Source organism: Myodes glareolus, chromosome 8 (genome assembly GCF_982192425.1).
Source record: "Myodes glareolus chromosome 8, mMyoGla1.1, whole genome shotgun sequence".
NCBI classification, from domain to species: Eukaryota; Metazoa; Chordata; class Mammalia; order Rodentia; family Cricetidae; genus Myodes; species Myodes glareolus.
Window position 1 is genome coordinate 107,736,049 of NC_142033.1, and position 24,653 is coordinate 107,760,701.

Genomic DNA, 24,653 nt, shown 5'->3' on the forward strand with positions numbered 1-24,653 from the left:
TTCTGGTTTGGTTACCCACGTGTGCCTGGCCCAGCCAGACCCAGCCAGTACACTTTCCTGTCTGATAAGGACACTGCCCACACTGTACCCTTATCAGAGAGGCGGGGGAGGGTGGAGTGTGGAGGCAGAGGCTGGGAGGAAGGACGGCTGGTCTCCGCACCGGAGGGTTGCTCTGATGAAGGCTGAGCATAGATTCGGGCTTCCACCGAGAGGAGGGCGCTCAGGGAGAAGAGGGAAATTGGAAGGGAGGCTTTCACAAGGCCCGGGGCCTTGTGCTCCGCGGCACCTCCTCCAGGACCTTCGGCCGGGCGGATCTCTCTGTGGGGACTGTGGAGCGGCTGGAGCTCCGCCCACGCTCATGAGGCAGCCTGGTGTGGGGAGACTGAGGCCTGTGGGCACTCCCACCCCCACCCCAGAGTGAAGGACACGAAAGCCACACGGCACACAGGCAGATCTGATTTATTACCCACCCCGGCCAAGTTTTGGATTATTCTACAGACTCCAGGCATTGTGCCTTTAAAAGCCACAGACAGAATGGAGCAGGGTTGAAGGTAGTCCCAGGGGGTTCAGGGGTTCAGGGGTTCAGGGGTCCACAGGGTGACCTGGGGTGGAGTGGGCCCTATCTGCAAAGGCACTCAGTGACTGGGGCTGCGGTGGAGTAGGAGTCTGAGTGGAGGACAGGACTGGGTCTGGGGTCTGGGGAATCCCATTCTATGCTCTGTGCTCCTCCACCCCAACTCTGTGACTTCTAGAATCCTCCAGGCCACCCTTCCTGGCATTTCAAGGAAGTGATTCAGATCCCACCTACTTCATGTGACATCAGGGGAGTTTCAAATTGATTAGTATCAAGGAGCAGAAGTCACTGCTGCCTGGGGTGGGGGCGACAGAGTCGGCACGGGGCCACCACAGGGGACCACAGCATGTGAATAAACCTACAGACCCATTGGTAAAGGTGTCCCACATAAGGAGGCCTGAGCAGGTTCAGGCCTGTGGTGATGCTGGCTCAGGGCAGCCCTGCTGTGCCTTGCCGGCCCCGCTTTCTCTCCCCAGCGCCCTCCTGGGCCTGACTAGCCTCCCTCATCCTCTTCCGGGCCCGGGCCCCAAATCTGGTCCGCGGAGGTAACTGTTCCATGTGAAGGACTTTGTGTATCTGCCGGAAGGCCACGAGTCGCAGGGCACGCTGTGAACAGCGGGGTCCTGTCAGGTGTCAGCTAAGCCTGGGGGTTCAGGCCTGCTTTCTGCAGGGACCAGGGAGCAGGGTTGTTCTGTTCCTTGTTACAATTTCTGGTGACAGGCATGCAGCCTGGGGAATGCCACCTCTGGCTGCTGGCAGGGCTGGCCTGGAGCCCTTGGGACCCCACCTCTACTTCCTGGCTAGAGGGACCCTGAATTTCGTGTAAGACACCTGACTCCTCAGAAAGTGGCGGTGTGTGGAACTGTGGATATGTGTGTCTGAGGTATTTTCTTTGACACCAGAGCTTGTGTAGCCCAGGCTAGCCTCAAACTTTCTATTCAGCCAAGGATAGCCTTGAACTTCTGATCCTCCTGCCTTCACACCCAGTGCTGGGGATGGAGCCTAGGGCTCTGTGTAGGACAGTGGAGCCCTGTGGACTTCTGTGGCCCAGGCCACTCAGTGCTGCCCTCTGGAGCTGTCTGTCACTCCCAGCCCCATTCCTGAGTCCAGACTGCGAGAGGAGGATGGGGACCCGTGTACCTGAGCACTGGCCGTCAGATCTTCTCGCTGTTGTGGGGTCATGGGCTCCAGGGCATCCTGTGGGCCTTTCTCACAGGGGTCCTGCAGCCCCGGGCCATCTGAGCCAGGGAGAAGGTAGACACCCTTGTGAGGACTAGCGGGACATAACAGGCCCCCAGTCATGGCAGGTGACTTCACTTGTAGTCTGTGCTTTGCCCACAGTGACCCATGGGCCACACTGGGCAAGGTCTGCCTCGGTAACATACAGCCTGGGTACATTGCACGGGTCCCCTACGGCCCCTTTGTCTCTGCGTGGGTAAGCATGCCCTAGCCTGTGTGACAGCCCACATGACAGGCCTGACCTTGGCCCTCTTTTTCCACTCAGATCAGCCATGTCTCCAGGGTGACGCCCTACAGGGACACCCTTCCGGGGCCCACTTCTGTCCCTTCAGAGGGCACTTCCTGCTGCTCTTGAAGTCTTGACCCTCCTGCCTCAGTCTCCCAAGTGCTGGGGTGGCAGGTGTGGCCACCAGGCCTGGACTGTGCAGTGCCGGGGATGAGACCCAGGGGCTTCGGGCACACTAGATGAGCCGCAGCCCAGCCCCACGGTGTGGCGCCATAGTCACAGCAGAGTTCCTAAAGGATGGTGACAAACCTCTGCCCCTCGTGCTATGGGCCACTCTTCCTGCGTGTGTAGACGACCTTTCTTCTTGTGCTTGTATGTGACTGGCCGCTGTACCTACCGTCCATAGCCTAGCCTCCCGCCCACGCCTGTCCCAACACTGACCTGTCAGGAGCGCGCCTGTGGCCACGTACTCCAGGACCCGCCGCATGGCATCCCCCGGGCTCAAGGGCCGGGGTGCGCTGCTCAGAACCTTCTCCACCAGCAGCTCCATGGCCTGAAGGGGACACAGGGCCATGGTGTGGGGGGCACGACGGGACACACCGTAGCTCGGAAGAGGGCAGGGTTGGTGAACAAGGCCATGCTGGAGTATCTGTCTGTGGCCAGGACAGGGTCAGGATCCATGATGTGGGGGTGAGCGGTCTCGAGTTCCAGGGGCGCCCTGGCTCCTGCCCTGATGCTGATGGCTCTTGTGAAGCAAGTATATTCCCTGGGACACCTGCAGTTGCAGGTCTGGGTTTCACCCCCCATTTTGGCATTTAAGGTGACAGTCAGACATGACAGTGACCCACTCTGGGTTAGTTGGGTGCTGAGTAGAGACCAGGCTGGACCCCCACTTGTGGTTCTTCACTGTCCCCTGTGGCCTTACCCAGGCGGGCAGGGCCCCCCAGGGGGGCAGGCAGCGACACAGCTCCCGCAAAACTCTGATGACAATCACACACGGCTGCAGGCCACTGGCTCGAGCCTTGGGGAGGATACACACTGGCGGTCAGTGGGACTCTGAGACCTACTGTGGCTGGTGACTGTCCCCACCTCAGCCACCCCAGGTCCTGACCTGGAACCACTTGGCATGACGAAGGGCGGCCAGGGTCTCAAGGCACCGCTCCCTGTCCAGGACATCCTCTGGGTCAGGCAGAGAGTCTTGCAGTCCTAGAAGGGATAGGACGCTAAGTCCCCGCCTGCTGAAACGTAGTCTCACAAGGTGGCCCTGTTCCTCTGCACTGCATACTGGGCTCCCAGTCCTCTCTGCTCAGCTTCCTGAGCACTGGGACAAAAGGCTGACACCGTGCCCTCACCTACAGCCGTGTCACTACTGTATACGACACCGTGCCCTCACCTACAGCCGTGTCACTACTGTACACGACACCGTGCCCTCACCTACAGCCGTGTCACTACTGTACACGACACCGTGCCCGCACCTACAGCCGTGTCACTACTGTACACGACACCGTGCCCTCACCTACAGCCGTGTCACTACTGTACACGACAGTGTGCCCTCACCTACAGCCGTGTCACTACTGTACACGACAGTGTGCCCTCACCTACAGCCGTGTCACTACTGTACACGACAGTGTGCCCTCACCTACAGCCGTGTCACTACTGTACACGACAGTGTGCCCTCACCTACAGCCGTGTCACTACTGTACACGACACCGTGCCCTCACTTACACCTGTGTCACTACTGTACACGACACCGTCCCCTCACCTACAGCCGTGTCACTACTGTACACAACACCGTGCCCTCACCTACAGCCGTGTCACTACTGTACACGACAGTATCCCCTCACCTACAGCCGTGTCACTACTGTACACGACAGTATCCCCTCACCTACAGCCGTGTCACTACTGTACACGACAGTATCCCCTCACCTACAGCCGTGTCACTACTGTACACGACAGTATCCCCTCACCTACAGCCGTGTCACTACTGTACACGACAGTATCCCCTCACCTACAGCCGTGTCACTACTGTACACGACAGTATCCCCTCACCTACAGCCGTGTCACTACTGTACACGACACCGTGCCCTCACCTACACCTGTGTCATTACTGTACACGACACCGTCCCCTCACCTACAGCCGTGTCACTACTGTACACAACACCGTGCCCTCACCTACACCTGTGTCATTACTGTACACGACACCGTGCCCTCACCTACAGCTGTGTCACTACTGTACACGACAGTGTGCCCTCACTTACAGCCGTGTCACTACTGTACACGACAGTGTGCCCTCACCTACAGCCGTGTCACTACTGTACACGACAGTGTGCCCTCACCTACAGCCGTGTCACTACTGTACACGGCACCATGCCCTCACCTACAGCCGTGTCACTACTGTACACGACAGTGTCCCCTCACCTACAGCCGTGTCACTACTGTACACAACACCGTGCCCTCACCTACAGCTGTGTCACTACTGGACACAACACCGTGCCCTCACCTACAGCTGTGTCACTACTGGACACAACAGTGTGCTGAGAAAGGCCTGGGCCCGGCTGCACGAAGAGGCCTAAAGTCCATGGAGAGGCTCGCTCAGTGGGAGAGGACCTTCCAAGCACGTGCAAAGGCCCAGAGCGTTAGCTGTTAGCTTAACTGCCCCAGATTTGCTCCTGTGTGACCCTGCGTGACCCTGCGTGATCCTGTGTGACCCCACGTGACCACGTGTGGCCCAGAGCTAGTGAGGCCACTGCGGGTCCTACCCAGGGCAGGGTGTGTCTGCTGTGCCCTGGAAACTTAGGACAGGAAGTTGGGGATGTACCTCGTTTTACAGAGGGGTCTTCGCGCATCAGAGGTGAGGTGGCAGACACAGTGACCTTCACCCCAGGCTCCACACAGGCTGAGATAACGATGTTGGCATCGCGGTCAGATGAGACCTCATACTTTTCTTCCGCCACTATCTGGGGTAAACATGACATGAGGCCACGGGACTCCAGCCGGGAGCACCGTGCACACAGAGGGAACACTACGGCCCGTGTGCCCATCTGTCCACCTTGTGTACCTGCTGCCAGGGGCCAGACCTGTGCTGGGAAGGCCTGACTGACTTAAGACCCACCAGGGAAGCACACGCGTAGAAAGCTAAGGAGCCTCTGAAGTAAAGAGCACCTGCCGCACTTAAGACAGCAACTTAACAGAACAGCGGCTGGTAATGCACACAGCAGAATGGAGGAAACAAAGCCTTTCACGGGCAGTCATCCTGTGGGTGCACAGATGCAACTGTGAATGCACATGTGTAATGTGTGTGAACATGCATGTCTGTGTACATGCCAGTGCTGGGAATGGAGCCCAGAGCCTTGCACCTGAGAGTGCTCACCACTGAGCTACTGACCCAGCCCTGACTAGAGCTTGTCATTCCCCTGCCTCAGCTCTTGGGATGATAGGCATGTGGCTGATTCCTCTTTTGTGCATGTCAGAGCCAGAGACTGAAGTAAGGATGTTTCTCAATTGTTTTTCCATCTTGTTGTGTTTGTTTGTTTGTTTGGTTTGGTTTTTCAAGACAGAGTTTCTCTGTGTAGCCCTGCCTGTCCTGGAACTAGCTCTTGTAGACCAGGCTGGCCTCGAACTCACAGAGATCCGCCTGCCTCTGCCTCCCGAGTGCTGGGATTAAAGGGGTGCACCACCACCGCCAGACCTGTGACTGGCTTTTTACATGGGCTCTAGACACTTAAACTCAGATGCCAACACGTATGTGCGAAACGATGGAGTCACCCCAGCCCTGTGGGCCTCTCGGTCATCTCGCCAGCCTTGCTCTTACCGACAGCTCTCTGGGCAGCTCCTGCTTGATCCTCTGTAGCAGGGAGTGTGTGGGCTTCTTGGAGCACAGCAGGGTCAGCTGCACACTGTGGTCCCCACGCAAGACCAGGCCCTTGGCCAGGATGCCAACCCGCACCACACCCTTGAGCATCCGCGGTGGTGGAGGCGCCAGGGTGCTGAGGAGACAGAGAAGCAACAGGGAGAGACAGAAGGGTGCTGTGCTCCTGAGCGCCAGGAACCAGGCCTCTCTACAGCGGACACTGGCTGATGGGAAATGAAACACACCTCCATCCCCAATATTCATCCCTCAGCCTATGCAAGCAATCCCATCACCAGAGAGGTCAGACATCTACCTCTCTATGATCTGTGTGTCTATCTGTGATTCATTTATCTACCTATCTATGATCTATCTGTGTGTCTTTCTATGATTCATTTATCTACCTCTCTATGATCTATCTCTATCTCCATATCTGTCTATCTATGATCTATCTATATCTTCCACGTATGTACCTATCTATATCTGAAACAAGGGTTCACTGTGGAAGCTGACCTCATACTCACAGCAATCCTCCTGTCTCAGCTTCGTGAGTGCTGGATTCACCAACCCCTACACATGCGGGATGGGGTGGGAGGGATTTTCTCCACCAGAAGCCTTGGGAGGACTTGAGACCACAGAGGTGGGACAGAGCTTTAACCCTGTGGCATCCATGGCCTCTGGCGTAGCACTAACCCATGCTGGCTGCTCTCCTCGGCCAGTGTGTCTGACACCAGTCTGAGGGCTCGTTCTGTGTGGGACACAGCCGTCTGGATGGCCTGCAGCTCCTCCTCGGTGGGGTAGATGGAGGCATGCTTGCACATGACATGCCGATCGTCACTGCTCTCTGGCCGGCGCCCCGACTGTGGGGAGAGCTACACTCATCAAGGGTGGGCTGAGGACAAGACAGCCAACCTAGGCAGGACTGCAGAGAGTGTGAAAGGCCAGGCAGGCTGCAGGGAGCCTGGACAGGACTGCGGAGAATGTGGAAGGCCAGGCAGGCTGCAGGGAGCCCGGGCAGGACTGCGGAGAGTGTGGAAGGCCAGGCAGGCTGCAGGGAGCCTGGACAGGACTGCGGAGAGTGTGGAAGGCCAGGCAGGCTGCAGGGAGCCCGGGCAGGACTGCGGAGAGTGTGGAAGGCCAGACAGGCTGCAGGGAGCCCGGGCAGGCGGGAGCTGGCTGCAGCCAGCATCTGAGCAGCTTCCACAAGGGAACACATGCCAGGGTTTGGGTCTGGGTGGGACAGCTCTCCTCTGGCAATGTTCTTCCAATCACAGGCCAGAGGCTAAGCCACACAGGGCATGTCCTCAAGTAAGAGGCCGGACTTAGGTCCCCACTCAGCCTAAGGAAGGATATTTGTGGAGAACAAGAGGAAACATGCTGAACCCACACACTGGGTAGTCTTCGTGGTTCTGTGCCCCTGAGGGCTCTTGGGGTCTGGTGGGGACTAAGAAGATCCTTACATGGCACATCAGCACCCTCACCTACCTGGCGCCGGGTGGTGGCCATTCCTGGCTTGGCAGTGGGAGCTGGCAGGGCCCAGGCAGGTGACGTGGGTGACTGCTCATCAGTCTGGGGCTGGGGGAGCTCCTCGTGCTCTCTGCTCTGTTCTTCTTGCTGTCTGTGGTGGTCAGATGTGATGTGATGTGTGGCCAGATCTGGTGTAATCACCAGAGAACCCACAGACTCACCCCAGCCCAGGGCCCAGGTGACCGCAGAGAAGGTCTAAAGAGTGGAGCAGGATGGATGCAGAGACTCCAGAGGTTGGGGACATCAAGGTCGGGGGTCATGGGGACATCAGAGGTCGGGGGGCATAGGATGTCAGATGTCAGAGGACATAGGACATCAGAGGTCAGGGGACATCAGAGGTCAGGGGACATCAGAGGTCAGGGGACATAGGACATCAGAGGTCAGGGGACATCAGAGGTCAGGGGACATCAGAGGTCAGGGGACATCAGAGGTCAGGGGACATCAGAGGTCAGAGGACATAGGACATCAGAGATCAGGGGACATCAGAGGTCAGAGGATATCAGAGGTCAGGGGACATCAGAGGTCAGGGGACATCAGAGGTCAGGGGACATAGGACATCGGAGATCAGGGGACATCAGAGGTCAGGGGACATCAGAGGTCAGGGGACATTAGGACATCAGAGGTCAGGGGACATCAGAGATCAGGGGACATCAGAGGTCAGAGGACATCAGAGGTCAGGGGACATCAGAGGTCAGGGGACATCAGAGGTCAGGGGACATAGGACATCAAGGTCAGGGGATATAGGACATCAGAGGTCAGGGGACATCAGAGGTCAGGGGACATAGGACATCAAGGGCAGGGGATATAGGACATCAGAGGTCAGGGGACATCAGAGGTCAGGGGACATAGGACATCAGAGGTCAGGGGACATCAGAGGTCAGGGGACATAGGACATCAGAGGTCAGGGGACATCAGAGGTCAGGGGACATCAGAGGTCAGGGGACATAGGACATCAGAGGTCAGAGGACATAGGACATCAGAGATCAGGGGACATCAGAGGTCAGGGGACATCAGAGGTCAGGGGACATAGGACATCAGAGGTCAGGGAGGGAATATCAGAGTTCAGGGGACATAGGACATCAGAGGTCAGGGGACATAGGACATCAGAGGTCAGGGTACATCAGAGGTCAGGGGACATAGGACATCAGAGGTCAGGGGACATAGGACATCAAGGGCAGGGGATATAGGACATCAGAGGTCAGGGGACATAGGACATCAGAGGTCAGGGAGGGAACATCAGAGGTCAGGGGACATAGGACATCAGAGGTCAGGAGACATAGGACATCAGAGGTCAGGGGACATAGGACATCAGAGGTCAGGGGACATAGGACATCAGAGGTCAGGGGACATAGGACATCAAGGGCAGGGGATACAGGACATCAGAGGTCAGGGGACATAGGACATCAGAGGTCAGGGGACATAGGACATCAAGGGCAGGGGATATAGGACATCAGAGGTCAGGGATGCCAGAGTTGAAGGGCTGTGAGGTCAGAGGGGATATCATGGTCACCTTCGTTCAGAGCTCCAGCGCCGTACATCCTCTAGTCTTGCCTGTCCCAGCTGCTGCTGTCGCTGCAGCCGCTTGACCAGCACCCTCTGCATGGGGCCACTGGGCCGGGTGGCCACTGGAAGTGTCGGGTCCACTTTCTTCTGTAAAGGCAAAGCCAGACGGATGATGCCGCTAGAGGGGACAGAGACGGAAGCAGCAGCCACCTCATGGGCACAGAGGCCCCAACTAACACTCACCTGCTGGTTGTTACAGAGGCTGCCCCTCCCACAAGACCAATGGAGGGAAGTGTGCTGAGGGGACAGCAGGTGACATGCAGGTCACAGCAGCCAAGACGGGCACTTTGGGAAAGGTCCTGATAAGGTACTGGAGGTGTGTACTACTCCTGCTCACTGTGTACAGCGGACCCGAGGAGTAGCGTGGGCTATTCCTGCTCACTGTGTACAGCGGACCCGAGGAGTAGCGTGGGCTACTCCTGCTCACTGTGTACAGCGGACCCGAGGAGTAGCGTGGGCTACTCCTGCTCACTGTGTACAGCGGACCCGAGGAGTAGCGTGGGCTACTCCTGCTCACTGTGTACAGCGGACCCGAGGAGTAGCGTGGGCTACTCCTGCTCACTGTGTACAGCGGACCCGAGGAGTAGCGTGGGCTACTCCTGCTCACTGTGTACAGCGGACCCGAGGAGTAGCGTGGGCTACTCCTGCTCACTGTGTACAGCGGACCCGAGGAGTAGCGTGGGCTACTCCTGCTCACTGTGTATAGCGGACTGAGCACAGGTGGGGTCAGGAGTGTAGCTCCATAGAAAGCCACCAAGGGGCATGCTCCATCTGTGCTCACTGAGGGACTAGAAACACTGAGCCCCTGAGGAGCTGCAGCAGCTAAGCACAGGCTGGGTTCTCATGCAGCCCTGGCATTGAACATCTGTAGTCTCCTGTAGGATCAAGGAGGAAGACTCCTTCTGGTGAAGGAAAAAGCTATGGATGTGTTCCCCTGCTGGGCATACCCGGTACTGCAGCCGATGCCGCCGTCCGGTCAGGTGCATGTCCCTGGCGTTGCGGTCATTGAAGCTGCACTCGCAGAGCTTGCAGCGGAAGCGGATCACCTTCCCCTCGTCGCTGCACACCTAGGACAGAGCGCAGCTCAGTCGCCCACTGGCCACCCCTAATCTGGTCCCCTCCTCCCCCAGCTCCTCCCGGGACAGGAGCCCACATCCCATCATGCACTGTGGCGTGCCAGGCACTTTCTTTGATCTCCATGACTTCTATCTAATGCCCTGGACCAAGCGGCAGGCCACCACAGCTGGCTACAGCTGCCGAGTAAGTGCAAGGCACAGAAGCACCCTGCACACACCCACACAGGTGACATCTGGACAGGCAGGTGCCATGGAGCCAGCTGTGAATGGAGAAGGCTCTGCACATGGCAGAAGCTTGTGAAGCGGCTGTCTGCCCGGGTGTCTGCGCAGTGGCAGGCAAGGACTGTCCTTGGACTGGCAGTCAGCACCCAGGACCTCCGAGAGGAGGCTTTCCTACCCCCGGCCCTCTTAGCACACCCTGAAGGGAGGTGGGCATGAGAACAGGTTGGTGTGACGGCACCTGGCGAGTCGCGGGCCTGTGGCCCTGCATGGAGCTCTGCTGGGCAGCTCCATTCCCAGAACCACCGCAAGCCCAGTCTCAACAGACCCTGGGAGCTCGGCCACCACGACTCAGCATCCAGGAGGCTCACTCACCTCCTCTACATACTCTGTGCCCACTGGCTCGATGTCCCCATAGGTCCCTGAAGCTTCCCCAGGACCTCCCCTGGTGGCCTCTGCCTTGGGGTGTGATAGTCTCCTTTCTCTGGGTCGGCTGTGCGCTGTCTGCAGTTCAGGTGGCCCTGCTAGAAACCATGACCGGCTGCAATCCCAGGCTCTCCCCACCCCTTTCCCACAATGCCACAGGAATCTGAAGCAGAGGGGCAGTAGCCCCTCCTTGGAGCCGTGCAGCCACAGAAGGGCAGGGAGAATGTCCCAGGCTACGTGGGAACAGCGAGGTGCCCCTCAAGTGGCCACTGACTGTCTGATGAGGGTAGGTCACCTCGCAGGAGCTCCAAAGGACAGTGACTTCCTAGTTAAACTAAGTCTTCACGGTGGTGGTGCACACCCTGCTCATAAGTTTGAGGCAGGAAGATCACCAGTTTCAGGTCACCATGGACCACACAGTGAGATCCTGTCTCAAAAACCAAGAGATGGCCAGGGTGGCACATGTCTTTAATCCCAGCAACTGGGAGGCAGAGGCAGGAGGATCTGAATTCAAGGCTAGGCTGGGCTACAGAGTCAGAAAGAACTCTATGATAGTCAGGAACCCTGGCTACACAAAGAAATCCTGTCTAAAAAAAAGAAAAAAAAGAAAAACAAATTAAAACACCCAAAAATATCTAAAAGCAGAGGGGGGGGTATGGCCAGTGTGGAGCCCCAGCTAGAATCCCCAATAAGGGGCTGGGGCATGGTCAGAATGTAGCCGCACCTAGAATTCCCAGTGAGGGGCTGGGGGCGTGGTCATCTCCCACATATAGAGAACTGGAGAGACCTGTACCCTTGCGAGAGGCTGTTGGTCCTTTGGCTGGTGCTGGCCGGCCTGAGGTGTGTGAGCCGTAACTGCTGTGAGCTTCCTTCTTGACTGAGGTTTCAGGGGTCCTGTCCGAGCCTCTGGTGTAGGTGACACTCTGAGGCGTGGGCTCAGAGGGAATTGGCTTCCCTAGCCTGGTGTGCAACTTGAAGACCTGCAATGGACCCCACAGTCCTCAGTCAGGAGCGAGTTTGGAAAACAGGGCAGTCCACACCGAATTGGCTACTGGAGGGAATGTGGGGGCCGCACCCTGGTTTCTCTACTCTGTGGGAAACTCCCGGCTAAACCACCGCCCGGAGCCACTCCTGCTTGGGTCCCGCTTTTCAGCTGCGGCACCTCTTTCTCTCCACCACCGCACTGGCTCCCGCTGGATGTCTTCTCCCTCCAATGCAGCCAGCTCTCTAGCTCCCCAGCTGCAGCCTGTGAGCGTGTGCATGAATATGGGGGACCCCAGCTTAGACAACACGTACACACTCACGCCCTGGGCTCGGGGGACCCCAGCTTAGACAACACGTACACACTCACGCCCTGGGCTCGGGGGACCCCAGCTTAGACAACACGTACACACTCATGCCCTGGGCTCGGGGGACCCCAGCTTAGACAACACGTACACACTCACGCCCTGGGCTCGGGGGACCCCAGCTTAGACAAACACGTACACACTCACGCCCTGGGCTCAGTCAGACCCCAGCCACATCAGAACGGGCTCACAGTCATCATGCCCCACCCCGAGGTGCCCTCCCCACACACACCTGCATGTGCTCAGAGCTCACAGCGGGCTTGGGAGGCTCATACCTTCTGGTGCCTGGCTCCCCTCATGTGAGCGGCGTAGGCATCTGCCCCGGTGCAGGACACAGCGCAGAGGCCGCAGTGCAGGCTTTGGGCCCCTCGCGGACCTCCACTGGGCTGGGTTCCTGTCCTCTGAGCTGCCTGCTTCTTCCGGTGCTTCTGTCCTTCCAGGTGATCCCGATAGGTCTGGAACAGAGTGAGGTGGTCTGAGTGGGTGACCACACAGTCACCGTCTGCAGGCTGCAGAGTTGGCTAGTGGGAGCTCAGAGGGACACAGGACCCCTGGTCTCCTCCAACACTTGTGCCCAAGAGAGGAATGACAGTATTAAATTAGAAGAGTCAGGGGGTATCACTGTCTCCCTTCCCTGACCTAAGCTCCAACCAGGTTCTTAAGAAAATATTCACCAAGGGTTCGGTGGTTTGTCTGGGAACAGGGGGCTGTCACAACACCTGAATTTCCAGGCTGGGGCTGAAGTCGGTGACAAAGGCCTGAGTTTCACCCCCAGGACCTCAGGAGCTAGATGTGGGGTTGTTGGCCTGTCCTCTGAGGACTCCAGGACTCGGGAGCTGGAGGCAGGGGCATGGAGAGCTCAAGGTCATCCTCAGCTACAGTGTGAGTTCAAGGCGAGCCTGGGATACACGAGACCCTCCTTAAAACAAAACAACTAAAAACCAAACAAAGAAAAAGACAGGTGCTGGGCTGGGTCAGGGGTCAGAGCAAAGCTCCAGGGGATCCGACACCCTCGTCTGCCCCCGTGGACAAGGCACACACGGGCACAGATTCATGTGAGGAAAATAAACATGATAGAAAACACGAGAGTAGAGAAAGCCCTTCTGAGCTGACGCAGAGTGTAACACTTGCACACGCGTGAGCCTTGATCTCATAAAGCTCTCACACTCCGGTGGGCAGGCAAGCAACCACAGATCAGATACACATCCATGCGTCAGCGCCCACAGGGTCTGACCGCTCAGCCCATGTGAGCAAAACGGGCTCAGGTCTCAGAATCATGAAAACCAGGCTGGCCGCAGCCCATGCGGCCCAGTGTGGCAGCGAGCGAGTGACGAGGGCCCAGAAACACACAGCAGACCTGCACCATAGCTGACTTGGGATAAAACTAAGAACGTGCTGAGGCTGGAGAATGGCAGGCTCAGAACAGCCTCAGCTACCGAGAGATGGCCTCAATGTGCTCTCTCCATTGTGTGCGTGTGTGTGTGTGTGTGTGTGTGTGTGTTGGGGGTGCATGTGTGGTATGTTTGTGTATATCTGTGTGGTGTGTGTGTGTGTTGGGGGTGCATGTGTGGTATGTTTGTGTATATCTGTGTGGTGTGTGTGTGTGTGTGTGTGTGTTGGGGGTGCATGTGTGGTATGTTTGTGTATATCTGTGTGTGGTGTGTGTGTATGTGTGTGTGTTGGGGGTGCATGTGTGGTATGTTTGTGTATATCTGTGTGTGTGTGTTTGTGTATATCTGTGTGTGGTGTGTTTGTGTATATCTGTGTGTGGTGTGTGTGTGTGTGTGTGTTGGGGGTGTATGTGTGGTATGTTTGTGTATATCTGTGTGTGGTGTGTGTGTGTGTGTGTGGTGTGTGTGTCAAGACAATCATTCTGTGGTCATCTCTCAGTGCTTTCTTTCTTCTTTTTGTTTTATTTATTTATTTTGGTCATTTCAAGACAGGATTTCTCTGTGTAGCCCTGGCTGTCCTGGAACTCAGAGATCCACCTGCCTCTGCCTCCTGAGTGCTGGGATTGAAGGTGTGCGCCACCACTGCCTGGCCCTGCCACTGCTTTTGAAGGACGGTGACACTAAGCTGCCCACTGCCAGTGCTGACCTGCGGCCCGGCGCAGCTGACCCGGCAGACCTCGCAGTAGTGCATGGAGGGCGGCCTGGGGCCTGCCTTGGGCTTCGGCAGCCTGTCCAGGAACGGCAGCGCATCGCTGGTAAAGCTGGGGTCCCAGGGCCCAAGGCCTGGGCCACCCCAAGGATCCGAGCCCACAGGAGCCATTGGGGATGTCTGTTGCTTCTGCAGGACCCGCTGGAACTTCAGGGGGCGGTCTGAGCTGTGGGAGCTCGGGCCTAGGAGGGCAAGAGACAGTTCACTCAGCCAGGCTTACCCAGAGCAGCGAGGGGACAGCGTGGGCTAAAGTGGGGCAGCAGCCCAGGCTCAGCACTTGCACCCACCGTGGCGCCAAGGCGAGTCAGGCTGGCGGTCAGCCCCCAGGGAGAGGCTGGCGGTCAGCCCCCAGGGAGAGGCTGGCGGTCAGCCCGCGACCTCCCATGGCCCCCAGGGAGAGGCTGGTGGCTGCTTCCGTCCACTCGCTTTTGGCCCAGCTGCAGATCTGCCAGAACTCAATGAAATTTTAAATCTGAGACTGGAGCTGGCAAGATGGCTCAGTAGATAAAGGCTCTTGTGGCCAAGTCTGCTGACTTGTTCATCTAGAACACTCCCTCTGGAAGCTGTCCTCTGCCCTCCACACACGCTGAGATGCACGTGGTAACAAGTAAATATCACAGACAAAAAGACACAAGACTGCTGGTCGGGTGGTGGTGGTCACACCTTTAATCCCAGCACTCGGAGGCAGAGGCAGAGGCAGGCGGATCTCTCTGACTTCAGGGCCAGCCTGGTCTATCAAACGAGTTCTAGGACAGCCAGGACTCCAGGGCTACACAGAGAAACCCTGTCTCGAAAAACTAAATATCAAAACAGAAAAGAGAAAAAAAAAACAAACCTAGGACTAGAGTCTAGCCAGAAGGAGCCCCGCTTGAGCCCCGGCCCAGGCCTGCCATGTGTCTGTGCTGAGTGCTGGCTGAGATGTGGCCTCTGTGATGGCCGTGGCTATCCCTTCAGAGGATCCCGACACTCACCTGGCTGGCAGAGAGAGGCTGCAGCTGGCTGCTCTGCTGTGTCCTCGCAGCTCCTGGGACCCTTTGACTCTCGGCAGCTGTGACCATCCTGCTGGAGCAATCCATGGGACAGGGACAGAGAAAAGGAAACAGCTCAGTGAGGTGGGCGGGACAGAGGGGGCAGTGGGGCGGGACACTGAGATACTGGGGGCAGTGGGGTGGGACACTGGGGGCAGTGGGGCGGGACACTGGGGGCAGTGGGGCGGGACACTGGGGGCAGTGGGGCGGGACACTGGGGGGCAGTGGGGTGGGACACTGGGGGCAGTGGGGTGGGACACTGGGGGCAGTGGGGCGGGACACTGAGATACTGGGGGCAGTGGGGTGGGACACTGGGGGCAGTGGGGCGGGACACTGGGGGGCAGTGGGGTGGGACACTGGGGGCAGTGGGGCGGGACACTGGGGGGCAGTGGGGCGGGACACTGAGATACTGGGGGCAGTGGGGTGGGACACTGGGAGCAGTGGGGTGGGACACTGGGGGCAGTGGGGTGGGACACTGGGGGCAGTGGGGCGGGACACTGGGGGCAGTGGGGCAGGACACTGGGGGCAGTGGGGTGGGACACTGGGGGCAGTGGGGTGGGGACACTGGGGGCAGTGGAGTTGGACACTGGGGGCAGTGGGGTGGGACACTGTGATACTGGGGGCAGTGGGGTGGGACACTGGGGGCAGTGGGGCGGGACACTGAGATACTGGGGGCAGTGGGGTGGGACACTGGGGGCAGTGGGGTGGGACACTGAGATACTGGGGGCAGTGGGGTGGGACACTGAGATACTGGGGGCAGTGGGGTGGGACACTGGGGGCAGTGGGGTGGGACACTGGGGGGCAGTGGGGTGGGACACTGGGGGCAATGGGATGGGACACTGGGGGGCAGTGGGGTGGGATACTGGGGGCAGTGGGGCAGGACACTGAGATACTGGGGGCAGTGGGGCGGGACATTGAGATACTGGGGCAGTGGGGTGGGACACTGGGGGGCAGTGGGGCGGGACACTGGGGGCAGTGGGGTGGGACACTGGGGGGGTCTCTGTGGTGAGACATGGGAGGGGCAATGCACAGGCAGCAGCTTTATGGTCTGGATCCTGGTCATGAAATGTGTTTTGATGAGACACACTCTTATAGTCCAGGCTGGCCTCGAACTCCCCACACAGCCAAGGGATTTCTTCCTCCTCAGGAGCTGCCCCAGGCCTGGTTTATATAGTGCTGGGGATGTACCCAACAACCTTGTGTGTTGGGCAAGTATACTACAGGTCAGTCATTAAAATCCCACTTCGTTTGTTTATTGATGTGTAGTGTGTAAGTATGTCCATGAGCACGCAGGGGGCACGTCACAGCCCACACGGAAGTCAGAGGACAGTCTGCTGGGGTCTACCACTCCCAGGGATCAAATTCCAGTCATCAAATTATTTTATTTTTTCGAGACAGGGTTTTTTTGCAGCTTTGGAGCCTGTTCTGGAACTTGCTTTGTAGACCAGGCTGGCCTCGAACTCACAGAGATCTGCTTGCCTCTGCCTCCAGACCTGGATTCTAGTTTTGGTTTTTTTTGAGGCAATATCACCCAGCCCAGGATGAACCCAGCTCCCTACACACATGGGCCTGTGTCAGCATGGCAGGACTGAGACACCGTTTCTGTGGCACTGACACAGGACTGAGGAATCGGGAGGGAAGAGCCCTTATGGCAGACGGCAGACTCCTCTGATGGTACTCAGGCTTCTCACCGTTCATCTAAGATGCCCCTCCCACTTTTGCTCAGTTCTAGTAAGATGTGAAAAATAAATGTAACCATGTGGTCCATTTTTAAGTGAACATTTCAGTGGCATTTGCGCTACTCTAACGGTTACCATGCTCTTTCTCCATGTGGCCAAACTGGGACCACCCCCACTGCACACCTTTTCAGTCTCTTTACAGCCTGCCACTGGCTGTCTTTGACTGTGGCTGTACAAGGTACTTCGTACAAGTACCATCATGTGGTATGGGAGACAGCCTCACCACAGATGGCAGACTCTCCCGTGACAGGTACGGCCTCACCACAGACGGCAGACCCTCCCGTGACAGGTACGGCCTCACCACGGACAGCAGACTCTCCCGTGACAGGAACGGCCTCACCACAGACGGCAGACCCTCCGTGACAGGTACGGCCTCACCACAGACGGCAGACCCTCCCGTGACAGGAACGGCCTCACCACAGACGGCAGACCCTCCCGTGACAGGTACGGCCTCACCACAGACGGCAGACCCTCCCATGACAGGTACGGCCTTACCACGGACGGCAGACTCTTCCGTGACAGGTATGGCCTCACCACGGACGGCAGACTCTCCCGTGACAGGTACGGCCTCACCACGGACGGCAGACCCTCCCGCACACCCAGGCTCCACAAACAGGGTTGTGCACAGTACTCGAGCCTGCATCCCTGTGACCTATCGACTCTGCTGCCCTTCAGAGCCACCCAGGGCAGACAGCACCCAAAGGTTACCAAAGCCTCCAAGGCTACCAAGGACGCCAAAGCTGCACCGGTGTGACTGACTTCCTCCCAAGGCCCCCATCTCAGCCCTCCTGCTTACGACCCTGTTAAAATCTCTCGAATGAAACCCCAGTGCTGATTCATGACCACCTGGCCCAAAATTCTCCTCAATGTGGAAGCCAGGAGTCCAGGTTGGTCTGAGTCAAGGTACCCCAAGTGTTGGCTACGTGAGTCAGGGATGAGAGACGGGGGCCAGGAGCTGTGATGGGGGAGGTGACACAGTTGGCCCCAAGTCCTGGTACCCCCATAACTGCTCTCTGCTGGAGGAGATTCCCTCAGAGCCATGCAGGCTCCTCCCGAGGTCACTGCCTGACTGGGCCACAACTCTACATCTCAGTGTCTCCAGAAATCCCTCTGGGCTCCTTGGGAGATGTCAGTGTGGTGGCTCCTGTCACCGCAGGGCAGGTCCTGTCCCTAGAAATGCTGATGTCAGGGACACCATGGACGTCCCATGAAACACACATTTCCTTGTGGTGTGGGGGGCTGGAGCCACTCAATGGTCAGAGCTCACACAGAGCACCCTCACGGCAGCTCATGACCGCCTGTGACCCCAGCTCCAGGGGCTGACACCCTCCTTTGGCCTCTGTGGGTGCTGCACACACGTGACGGACAGACACACATGCAGGAACACAATCATACATGTAAAAAATGAACTAAAATCTTGTTGCATGAAGTGGCGCTGCAGTACCTGGTGGGTAGATGCAGCCGTGGCCACAGGGACAGCACCTGGGGGCCGGCTGCTGGATGCGGAGTCCTGGCTGGCGTGCGGCTGGGAGCACCCGTACCCCACCGGGACTCCTCCTCCAGGTGCAGGCGGCTGGGTGGCAGGGGCCAGGGCCCGGCTGGTGGTGTTCTCTGTTCCAGGGGTAGATTGCATGGCATAGCTGGGCCCAGCAGCCGGGACAGGAAAAGCCGAGGATGGCTGGGTGCTGGAGCCACCGGAACACAAAAGGCAGAGTGGGTTAACTGTGTCTCCACGGCATACGACCCCCAGAGCAGGTGCTTGGCCAGGCCAGCCCCTCACTCCTGTGGCCACAGATGACACTCATGTCCCCGGAGCTCACACTAACTGGACAGTCTGGCCAGCACAGGCACAGAGGTGTGTGCCGGCACACCGACATTGCAGATGAATGTTGGGAGTGAACGTGGGTTCTCACACTGTCCAGCAGATGCTCTGACCAACTACGCTTCCATCTCCCCTGTAAGGCTCCATAGCCATAGTGACAGCCCAAGAAACCCAGGTGGGTGGAAGTTCTCGCAGCCAGGCCTGGTGGTCAGGCCTGGCTATCCCTGCTATTCTGGAGGCTAAGGCTGGGAGCTGGGAGTTCTAGGCTTACCTGGGCTATCGTGAGTTATTGTGTTTTTATTTTTATTTTATGCTTATGGGTGTTTTGCTTGCATTACCACTTGTGTGGCTTGTGCCCACAGAGGCCAGCAGAGGGTGCCAGGCTCTGTCACTGAAGGTAGAGATTGTGAATCATCCTATGGGTGGCAAGAATCAACCCTCACCCCCCTCTGCAAGTGCAGCCGCTGCATTCCAAACACCTCTCAGTCCTGATCTTTCTTCTCCCGGTGCCTTTATTGCTGTCGACCCAGCAACCAACAGCACCGATGGCCACCAGGTACGGCTGTCCATCCCAGGATGCCCTCCGGGGAGGCTGGGATGTGAGTTCACTGTTAGTTCGTTCCGCAGAGGAGGCTCACCTGAACTATTGGTTCCACTTCTACCTCCCCAGTGCTGGGAGGGTTCTACTAGCCATGGAACCCAAAGGCTCCTTCGTGCTAATGTGTGCTCTACCCACCAGGGGCCACCAGGGACACTGATCTCAAAGGATCGGGTGGGAGCTGGAGACATCGCGGCCATGACGTCAACATTCCTCAGTGTTGCTGTGAGTTCTGAATCAGTAAAAACTGGGGTCACAGCTGTGACCCCTAAGAAGTCAGCGGTTACCACCACAGTGAGTGCATCTAGGAATCAAAAAACTGGGCCTGGCTTTGTCAGAAGGGTGGCAGGTGACAATTAGCAGGCTGGGCTGTCTGGAGGGGCGTGGCCCTGGGGACGGACAGCAGGGACACCTGCTTTCCTGGGCAGTTTCATGTTAACCTTTTTTTTTTTTTTAAGATTTATTTATTTATTATGTATACAGTGTTCTTAGTATTCTGCACGTATGCCTGCAGGCCAGAAGAGGGCACCAGATCTCATTACAGGTGGTTGTAAGCTACCATGTGGCTGCTGGGAATTGAACTCAGGACCTTTGGAAGAGCAAGCAGTGCTCTTAACCACTGAGCCATCTCTCCAGCCCCACTTCATGTTAACTTGACACAAAATATAGTCATCAGAGAGGAGGAAGCCTCAACTGAGAAAATGCCTCAAGATCAGGCTTCACACAGGCCTAGAGGACATCTTCTTTGGTCCCACCGGTTGTGGGAGAAGCCTCCCTGGTGTGGTGGTCCTGGGTTCTACAGAAAGCAGGTTGAGGAAGCCATGTGCAGCAAGCCATGTGCAGCAGCCTCCGTGGCCTCTGCAGCAGTTCCTGCCTCAGGATTCTGGCTACTTTCAGTGAGGGCAGTGATGTGAAACCCTAAGCTGAATTAAAAGGCTTTCATTCCCAGCCACGTTAGATCACGGCATTTCATCACTTAGTAACCTTGGCTAAGACAAAAATTGGTGCCGGGTGCATGGGGTTGTTGAGACAGACCTGGCCATGCTCTGGGGAGGACTAGGGAGGGCACGGAGCGCTCACCACCAGAGGACAGGGGGGCCGCTTGCACAGATGGCACCAAGCGAGGCACAACTGCTGAAGGCCTGTGAAGTTCAGAGGGGAGCGAAGACCCTGTGGGCCATCTGCAGTTCTGAGTTAAGAATCTGGTCAGCCGGGTGTGGTGACCACGCCATTAATCCCAGCACTCGCGAGGCAGAGGCAGGCGGATCTCTGTGAGTTCGGGGCTAGCCTGGTCTACAAGAGTTAGTTCCAGGAGAGGCTCCAAAGCTACAGAGAAACCCTGTCTCGGAAAACAAAACAACAACAACAAAAATCTATGTTCCTGATCTGCTGGAGCTAAAGAATTAGCTGTGATTAGCAAGAAGCCAGCATCAGCAAGGTGAGATCGTCTGGGACAAGTGTCCTCAGAGCACAGAGAAGCTGTGTTCCAGAGCCAGCCAAGGCTGGACCTCACACTGGCTGGGAGCGGCCATTGGTGAAGGCGCACGCTCCGTGGCAGTTGACCGAAGGAGCCATGCCGAGCTGAGGCTTGGAATCACGAAAAGAGCCTCTGAGAGGCTACTGGTGATGGCGCAGCCCGGCTGCAGCGGAGTCAGCTGGAGCCTGGAAGACAGGCTGTGGGCCCTGCAGAGGGCCGAGCTAAGACATGACCCAGACCCGTGGAGGAGCCCAGAAGATGGTGAGTGGATCCCTGATATTTGGACATTACCCTGCAGAAGGCCGAGCTAAGACGTGACCCAGGCCCGTGGAGGAGCCCGGAAGATGGTGAGTGGATCCCTGGTATTTGGACATTGTCCTGCAGAGGGCTGAGCTAAGACGTGACCCAGGCCCGTGGAGGAGCCCGGAAGATGGTGAGTGGATCCCTGATATTTGGACATTGCCCTGCAGAAGGCCGAGCTAAGACGTGACCCAGGCCCGTGGAGGAGCCCGGAAGATGGTGAGTGGATCCCTGATATTTGGACATTGCCCTGCAGAAGGCCGAGCTAAGACGTGACCCAGGCCCGTGGAGGAGCCCGGAAGATGGTGAGTGGATCCCTGATATTTGGACATTGCCCTGCAGAAGGCCGAGCTAAGACGTGACCCAGGCCCGTGGAGGAGCCCAGAAGATGGTGAGTGGATCCCTGGTATTTGGACATTGTCCTGCAGAAGGCCGAGCTAAGACGTGACCCAGGCCCGTGGAGGAGCCCGGAAGATGGTGAGTGGATCCCTGATATTTGGACATTGCCCTGCAGAAGGCCGAGCTAAGACGTGACCCAGGCCCGTGGAGGAGCCCGGAAGATGGTGAGTGGATCCCTGATATTTGGACATTGCCCTGCAGAAGGCCGAGCTAAGACGTGACCCAGGCCCGTGGAGGAGCCCGGAAGATGGTGAGTGGATCCCTGATATTTGGACATTGCCCTGCAGAAGGCCGAGCTAAGACGTGACCCAGGCCCGTGGAGGAGCCCAGAAGATGGTGAGTGGATCCCTGATATTTGGACATTGCCCTGCAGAAGGCCTAGCTAAGACGTGACCCAGGCCCGTGGAGGAGCCCGGAAGATGGTGAGTGGATCCCTGGTATTTGGACATTGCCCTGCAGAAGGCCGAGCTAAGACGTGACCCAGGCCCGTGGAGGAGCCCGGAAGATGGTGAGTGGATCCCTGATATTTGGACATTGCCCTGCAGAAGGCCGAGCTAAGACGTGACCCAGGCCCGTGGAGGAGCCCGGAAGATGGTGAGTGGATCCCTGATATTTGGACATTGAATTATTTGCACTGCTGCAGTTTGCTTTCACCTTGTTCCAACGCTTACTGGGCTTGGTTCTTTCCTCTTGGGAAAAGGCTTAATTTCTTTTGATTTTACAGGATCCCACAGTTAAGATTTTGAATTTTAAAAGTGATTTTGGATTTTTACAGAGGTTTCGGATTTTATTTATTATTGTTGTTGTTGTTTTTCAGAACAGGGTTTCTCTGTGTAGCTCTGGTTGTCCTGGAACTCCCTCTGTAGACCAGGTTGGCCTCATACTCAGAGATCTGCCTACCTCTGTCTCTTAAGTGCTGGGATTAAAGGCGTGTGGACCTACTGGCTCACAGACTTCAAATTTTTTTTAAAAAGATTTATTTATTATGTATACAGTATTCTGCCTGCATGTACACCTGCAGGCCAGAAGAGGGCTCCAGATCTCATTACAGGTGGTTGTAAGCCACCATGTGGGTGCTGGGAATTGAACTCAGGACCTCTGGAAGAGCAGTCAGTACTCTTAACCGCTGGGCCATCTCTCCAGACAAATCAAAGGACAGGGTAGAAGGTGCCACCTGGCTGGTGCCCTGCACCCCATGGCTGCGCTGAGTTTTTGAAGGCTACCTTTTCCTGAGCCGGGGGCTCGGCCTTGTCCCCTCAGAGGCTGTGTACAGGTGATGCGAACAGCTGACGTTTGAGGAAAGGGGTAAAAATACAGCTAAGCGATGAACAGAGGAGTCGGGGCTCAGCTTTTGCACAACCAGATAGAACCAAAATGAAATTACTTCTGACCTCCACAGCTCAGAGGTCGGGCTTTTCTGGCTGACATGTTCGGTACCTGGCACCCAGCTGTGCATCACTATGGGAGGGATTTAGGTTCTGGGCTGGGGGTGAGGGTAGTCTAGCTTTGCTCTCTGGGCACTAATAGCCCTAGGTATCTGCAGCATCTCCTACAGAGCATGCGCACACCAAGCTGGAGCCCCTTCCACGCTGAGCAGCACCGCCCAAAGCCTGGGAGGTCTCAGTTAGTCTTCCTTCTCTTCTTTTCTCACCCAAATGTGGAGAACTCATCGGGGCCTTCATAGGGCAATGAAGGGGTAGCTCTTGTTGCAGCAGTAATTCTCATAAGGTTGTTCAGGGCCACAATTAGTGATCAATGCTCAGTGCCACTTCTGGGCTGGTGGTCCTGGGTTCTAGAAGAAAGCAGGCTCAGGAAACCAGGAGGAGCAAGCCAGTGAGCAGCATCCTCCATGGCCTCCGCATCAGCTCCTGCCTCCAGGTTCCTGCCCTGCTTGAGTGCCTGTCCTGACTTCTTCAGTGATGAACAGTGGTGTGGACGTGTAAGCCGAAGAAATGCTTTCCTCCCCAGCTTGCTGCAGGCTGTGCTGTTTTCTAACGCTGTGCGTGTGCCACAACAGTACAACTTGCAGGAGTCAGGTAATCTTTCAGCCTGAGTCCCAGGGATTGACCAGACTGCCAGCTTTGGCAGCAAGTCCTTTTCCACACTGAGCCCCTCTCTCCAGCTCTCGGCCGTGGTGTGTCTTCACACAGGAACCCTACCAAGATATCTGCTGGTGGGGGAATGTGTCCCCAGCCGTCAGCCCCCCAACTCCCAACACAGTCCAAGTTGGAACATCAACTCATTTGTCCATTTATTTAAAGACGAATTCTCCCTAAGCCACTCAGCCTGGTCTCATTGAGCTGTAGCTCAGGCTAGCCTTGAACTCCAGACAAACTCCACCCCACCTCAGTCTCTCTCCCTAGGAGCTGGGGCTGGTGGCCTGTGCCGTCTGGCCCAAACTTTTACCGAAAAACAGAACCTCACTTCACCCTGCCTATCTGGGTCCCCCTTAGACACCAGAACCCCCAATCCATACCCACCTTAAGGGTTCCCCATCCATTAGGGACCAGAACTTCTCCCTTCATCCCCATCTGGAGGATCCCTCATCCATTAGACAGCAAAACTCCACGCTCCATCCCCGTCAGAAGGGTCCCCATTTTCAGACAGCAGAACCTTAGCCTCCATCCCGGTAGAGGGTCCCCCATCAATTAAACACCAGAAACCCCAGCTGCTTTTATCGGGCGCCAGAACCCCCACCGTCTCTCCGCTCGGAAGGTTCCTCAAGGTCTCAAGTCCTCTCTGAGGTCAGTCCCCTCCCCCAGCTGTCCTCCAGTCCCCACCCTCCACGACTCAGGTCTGTCCTCACAGGGTCCCTGCCCCGCCCTCCCGCGGACCCCAGGGCCCGTCGCCCCGCCCAGGGCCCGCCCCGCTCCCCGTGACTCATGACCGCGTCCCGCAGGGTTGGGGCACCCAGCCGCACGCGGGGCTCGTTACCTGGACGACGGGCCGGCGCCCTGCGCGAGGCCGGAGAACCCGCTGGCCGCCATGTCCGCGTCCTCCCCGACTCCGCGGGAATGACGTCACGGCCGTGCCCCCGACGCACCGCCCAAGCCCCGCCCCCGCGTGGACCTGTCATCCCTAACCTCT

The 24,653-nt window shown here is 57.3% G+C and overlaps 1 protein-coding gene across 5 annotated transcripts; it reads right to left on the minus strand.

Annotated features, from left to right (window-relative positions):
* Positions 1 to 443: 443 nt before the first annotated feature.
* Zfr2 (zinc finger RNA binding protein 2) lies at positions 444 to 24,571 on the minus strand. Of its 5 annotated transcripts, none has more exons than XM_087909345.1 (19): positions 24,501 to 24,571; positions 18,415 to 18,655; positions 15,175 to 15,262; positions 14,141 to 14,385; positions 12,319 to 12,498; positions 11,773 to 11,943; positions 11,491 to 11,677; positions 10,647 to 10,792; positions 9,924 to 10,043; positions 8,924 to 9,063; positions 7,372 to 7,504; positions 6,580 to 6,746; positions 5,851 to 6,025; positions 4,858 to 4,996; positions 3,151 to 3,245; positions 2,965 to 3,060; positions 2,481 to 2,592; positions 1,715 to 1,812; positions 444 to 1,180 (listed from the first exon to the last, which is right to left on the minus strand). In XM_087909345.1, exons 1-19 carry the CDS (start codon positions 24,551 to 24,553, stop codon positions 1,004 to 1,006), a joined length of 2,763 nt encoding a protein of 920 aa, XP_087765471.1. In that variant the 5' UTR covers positions 24,554 to 24,571; the 3' UTR covers positions 444 to 1,003. The 5 variants fall into 5 exon arrangements, with proteins under 5 accessions (XP_087765471.1, XP_087765472.1, XP_087765470.1 ...); XM_087909346.1 differs by having other exon boundaries at positions 11,860 to 11,943; positions 15,175 to 15,265; XM_087909344.1 differs by having other exon boundaries at positions 15,175 to 15,265.
* Positions 24,572 to 24,653: the final 82 nt, after the last annotated feature.

Coding starts and splice junctions, on each gene's coding strand:
- Zfr2 (XM_087909344.1), bottom strand. CDS start 24,553: ATGGCGGCCAGCGGGTTCTCCGGCCTCGCGCAGGGCGCCGGCCCGTCG. Junction 6,747..7,371: donor TGGCCACCACCCGGCGCCAG/GTAGGTGAGGGT, acceptor CTCTCCCCACAG/TCGGGGCGCCGGCCAGAGAG. Junction 3,246..4,857: donor AGACCCCTCTGTAAAACGAG/GTACATCCCCAA, acceptor TATCCCTTCTAG/GACTGCAAGACTCTCTGCCT.